The sequence below is a fragment of the Varroa destructor genome, unplaced genomic scaffold, assembly GCF_002443255.2.
Source record: "Varroa destructor unplaced genomic scaffold, Vdes_3.0 BEIS01000007.1, whole genome shotgun sequence".
NCBI classification, from domain to species: Eukaryota; Metazoa; Arthropoda; class Arachnida; order Mesostigmata; family Varroidae; genus Varroa; species Varroa destructor.
Genome location: NW_019211460.1, coordinates 3,473,182 through 3,478,760, shown reverse-complemented (window position 1 = coordinate 3,478,760; position 5,579 = coordinate 3,473,182). Strand labels below are relative to the sequence as shown.

The window sequence follows — 5,579 nt, the reverse complement described above, 5'->3', positions numbered from 1 at the left end:
ATACATCTATGTTGCCATCTTTAGTTACTTGTTCTATTTTCAAACTGTGTAATGTCTAGTTTGGTTTTTCAAAATTAGCAAATATAGTAGCATAATTGCAAACAGGTCATTGGAAGCTCTAGATAATTGAGCGAAGAAAAATATTACAAGACCACAAAATAGCGAAAACATAACAGAGCATCATTTTGAATCAGGATAATTAAACAATGGAAGTACACTGAGGAAATTGGTGAAGTAATGTTGGGAAATCGTTAAGACGGAGTAATATGATAACGCAGTAGCACAACAGTGCGACTTGAGTCAAACGTAGTTGGAATAGGGTGGTGAGTAGAGAATTAAAACTAGAAAACTGCAATAGAGCAACAAGGATAAGTGCAGCGGAGTAACGAAGAGAAAGGAAAAAAGTTAAAATAATAGTAGCAGCAACGAACTTGGGTTCGGGATAAATAGACTGTGAATTTGCTTTAGCTTAAATTGGGAAAAGTGACAGGGTATTGCACACTGTTTCTGTATACTCAGCATATATAGTGTATAACGAAAAATGAATGAAGAAGTTAATAAGTATTCATAAGTAAACGTGGGAGTACGCCGTAGACGCGTTCGCTGGTGAAACTGCGGAACGGAAATCCGGGTAGAAATCCATAAGCATTCTTTCATCCGGAAATAGTCTAATAATATAAGCGAAAATGGCAAAAGGCACAGTTCCCTACCAAAGTAAAATGTAGTTATATTCTATAAAGCTTTTTTTCAGCGTTTGATGTTTATTATTGAAAAAATAAAAATATTTTTATAAAATGGTGGTCCGATTTGCTTTGATGGTCTTTACCTACACATCTCACGAAATATTTACAGTAAACATAATCGCTGTTCCCGTGATAAGAGTTTTATTATTTGGAGGGACTTGCGAATGATTTAATTGGATGGCTTAATTGTTTCTATTGGATCTGACGTCTCTAAGACCGTTTATTGCAGTTCTCTATACTACTTGTTTAAGATTATCTAATATTTTACTTTTCAATTCGTCCATTTTTATGCTCGATGCACAAACTCGTGACCTGTTCGCAGAGTTTTTAAAGGCACGACTATACATTTATCAAAGGAAGGCCTTTTAATATCACTCGTGTCCATTTGTTTGCATATTATTACATAACAATAATATATGAATCTTACATAATTTATGAAAACAAGCAAATCTATTTTATATAAATGTTCCTATTGTACATCGATCTGGCAGTTCATGTTTTTATTTGTGATGCTTTGGCAAGCAATAGTGAACGTAACAACTTTGTTTGCAGGGAGAATGGCTCATTTAAAAGGACTATTTATTACATATTTCCCTACGCGTTCATTATGTATTATTATATTTTGTCTTTATAAAGAAGGTATTCTCTTGGTTTCTATCCCACAAATAGAAAAATAACAGATACTGTTGAGGCTAGCTTATTTGAAAATGACGTCAGACACAATTAGTGTGTTTCTGCGCTGTGTGATCATTATGGATATTTATATATAATAACAGTATTTAAGGAGGAACCAACACCGATCGGTCTTTTTATCAAATAAATTATTTATAAGTGTACATACATACGTAAAAACAATTTGCTGAATAATAATTAAAAATTAATTATAGTATTACTATGATCGTTTCGTTCCTAGCTACTTTAATAAACGCGATCAATAAATACTACAAATTTACTAGCTGCTCGAAGAATTCAACAGTAACTGAGTTAATGAATTTGCGCCAAACAAAACAAAATATTTTTTGCTTTAGTTATAGACCAAATTACTCTAAAGGACTATAAAAAAATTTCATTTCTTTCTCACGTAAGTAACAATTAGCATTAAGTGAATTGCTTTTCTGCAATTAACCTACCGTGACGGTAGTGCTGGCAATAAAATTTTCGTGAGCCTTTATTATACTTAATAAGAAAGTGTTTTTAAAAAAAATTTTTTTAAATTTTATAAAAAAGATCCCCCCCCCCCCCCCCCCAGTATGTCCAAAATGTATATATTGAGGTCGTGAATTGATTTTTCTGATTGTCATCTCTCAGAAGACGCAGGTACCAAAACGTTAACTTCAATCACGACGAAAAGGCCGGCGGTGACAAAGCCGAATCAAGAATCTAGAATGATAACGGAGGTAATAACGACGATTGTGCCGTCAACGACAACGACGACTGTGCCGGTAACGACATCGACAACGACGACGATGTCGCCGACGTCAACGACAACAACGACGACGTCACCAACGGCAACGACGCCCACGTCACCGACGACAACAACAACGACGACACCGACAACAACAACGACGACACCGACGACAACAACGACTACAGAAAAGCCCTCTACTCCGCCAACGACGCCCACAGCATCGCCAACATCATCATCATCAACAACAACAACAGCATCACCACCGACTCCAACGCCAGTTCCCAACCCGAAGATACCGGCACTGGGAAACTTCACTCTGGAAAACAATGCAGGTAATTTTGTTCGGCGCGTTCTGTTGGCCTATTCTATTGAACTGCCCAACCCTAGCTTTGTTTGCGCTTATTTTGACAATATACGCGCCAAGTAGGTCATTTAGTTGCATTATATTCTAAATAAAACCATAGTGAGTGTTTTAGGCAGTGACAAGTGATCTGATTTGAAAAAGGCAGATCGCCACCTACTTGATACTGAACAAAACTTTAATATACACGTAATCACAGAGGATTGCTTTTTCAATATTTCTCTGTTGCTACATGTAGAAAATGATAGTAATCCATAGGAGTAGTGAGACTCTACACTATAGTGCCCTGTGTTGGGCATTTTGGTTATCGTTTATAATTAAATATGCGTATGTTTCCATATAGGTTCAGCGTTTCCTTATTGCGATTGTTACGTTATTGCGATTTTGACGATGACAAATTTTTCGTTGCATACAATTGCGAATTGCAGGTCAAATTTGTCTGATCGTTCAAACGAGAGTAGCGGTCGCGCAAAGACTTAACAAGACCGAGCCGTACCATTTAAATTTCGGAAATGGAACAGTTTCCGAAGCTAATTCAAAATGCGGAAAAGAAAAGATTATCCTCTGGATAAATTTCGTTGAGCAAAATTCGTGGATTCAGGTGACTTTCCTGAAGACTAAGGAATCTTACTTCGTCGGGGATCTCGCGGTTAAAACCGATCATGTTGAAGCTACTAGCAACAGTAAGTTTGGGCATTAACGGACCCGTTATTTTTGTTTTTAATGGTGCTGTAGTTTTTATATCCTCTTTTTCCTAAAGGTGATACCCACGAAGATAATTTTGTAGTATGACTATATTTGACTTGGAGGTGTCGCATTTTTTACAAACGTGAAATTAAGCAAATTTTGATATCTTCAAAAGCATTGTTATTGTTATTAGCAGCAGCAACTTTTATTTTCAATTCATTGTTACACGCGGCCGCAGCTTAACGTTTTGTGTTAACCCCACTGAAATTAGCCATCCTAACGCCAGAGTGCTATCAACATTGATTTTTGTAAGTCTAAAGATCTGTTCGTTCAGTTTGGGGCTTGTAGATGAGATCAGTATGTACAACAATTATAACAGTAATGAGACAATTTTAAATATCAACATATGGATACATTTAAAATTCTTTTACACATCTGCGATTTATTTTCCAGATACATTGAGGCAGTTCGAAGTCGCCGAGAACAAGTACTATAAATGCTCTCAGGCGTCTGAAGTAAGTCTTGGTGAAAAGGCGGTATACCTAGTATTCTCTGATATGAAGTACGAGGCTTTTCGTACTTCGAATTCGGCAAACTTCGTTGGTGTCGAAAAAGAGTGCACATCCGACTACCACTCGGATGTGATGATTATTGCTATTGGTTGTGCAATTGCTCTTTTTGTAGTGATTGTACTAATTGCGTACCTAATCGCTCGTCGCAGGAGCCGGCAAAGGGGATATCAACCTGTGTAGTCTAGTCTCAGAAAGTTAATCTATCCAATGTAGCACCTGCTACAGTATGGGTGGACTAGCTGCAAAATCAATATTACTAATTATTAATGTTAATTGTAAAATTTTAGGGTACAACTGTTTTACAAGTGCAGGCTTACGCAAAATCCTAACCTACAATATAGGCGAATAACTAGTCTGCATTCCACTCGGTCAGACCGAGTCGAATGGCAGCCTTCTTAAAATCAGCATAAGTTCACCCGAGTTTTTTTACATGGATATTTTGCAGCTGTCCTAAGCTTTTACGAGCGGAATTTTTCGAAAGATACTGTGTTACACAGGTAATAAACTGAAAACAGACGAAAATTGCGATTCTCCACTTTTACTTTCTCCTTAGGATGGAGTGCACAGGACATTTGTGCCAGCGCAAGTCGCGTTTGAGTAATGTGTAGCTCTTTCGTTTCAATCTGAAAGGTGTGAGTTAAGCACTGATTTTTCCTGAGGGCAGAAAATATTCAGTTGGGTCAATACAGCCCTCATTAAGTGCTATTGATGTATCGCTTATAAAACATCTTGAGTAATCGTCTTTAAAATGCAGTACGGAATAACAAAAGCGATTTCTTCTATATGAGAAAAATACCATCTCTTTTTAGATGAAATGTACTACCGAAGCAAAAACTAGATGACTTATTCGCTGCTGGCATTAAGCTAGAACTACAACACAAGATTTTAGTAGTAAGTTGCCTTCCTGTTTACTGATTATTCCCTTCAGTTCTCCTATGTATGGTCATATATGAACAAAATAATACGTACATTTCTGTTCTTGATTTTTTTACTACCAGAAGCTCCTTTTTTTTGTTCAATGCTCTTTCCGCCTTCTCGTGAAGGCAGTCTATCCTAGGGCAATGTCTAGGTTAGTCTTTACATTGATGGTGTGACAGGGAACGTAATGCCGTGTTTTCGTCATCATCTCCTAGACAAAGTCAGATATTCGTAAGTATCGTCGTCGTGGCATCGGAACATTACGCTTACGCTGTGTCCAAAGTGAGTGAAATGTAAAACTCAGGAAAATTAACATCCCAGTCACTCACATGGTAAGAACACGTAAAATAGCCCTATTTTGGACGCGCTACTTATATATATATATATATATATATATAGTTGGCAGGTCATTTAAACGTTTTAAATCCGTACCTTCAACTATGGGCGAGCTCGTACACTTAGTTTGCAAATCGATAAACCCTTGCCTAAAGCAATTGACGATTTTGTATCAACAATCATTACCTACTGGTGGCCATACATTCATTTTTGATCTATAAGGAAAATATGTAAAAAAAAACCAAAGATTTAGAACCAAGCCGCTTGACTGGCGCTATATGTTTCAGTAGACTTATCCTTCTTCGCCCAGATTACTGTAATCACAATCCAAGCAGATTTTTTTTTATTGTACTTTAGCAGTTTTGTTCTTCAATCTATCCTTCGACCAGGGAAATCTAGAGATGAACCAAATTTAAGATGGTTTGTAGTTAACAAACATACGACTCTATGATAAGAAGGAATACCTAGAAAGTATTTTTTATGCTCCTATGAAGTGACAATAATTACAGGACTAATGGTAATGAAGAACAAAGGGGAGCTGCTAAGTATATATA

At 36.8% G+C, this 5,579-nt stretch overlaps 1 protein-coding gene across 1 annotated transcript; it reads left to right on the top strand.

The window, feature by feature from the left end:
* Window positions 1-2,034: 2,034 nt before the first annotated feature.
* LOC111254708 (lysosome-associated membrane glycoprotein 1-like) lies at window positions 2,035-4,299 on the top strand. Its single transcript, XM_022815826.2, has 3 exons — window positions 2,035-2,483; window positions 2,941-3,195; window positions 3,653-4,299. Exons 1-3 carry the CDS (start codon window positions 2,129-2,131, stop codon window positions 3,949-3,951), a joined length of 909 nt encoding a protein of 302 aa, XP_022671561.1. The 5' UTR covers window positions 2,035-2,128; the 3' UTR covers window positions 3,952-4,299.
* The last annotated feature ends 1,280 nt before the right edge of the window (window positions 4,300-5,579 follow it).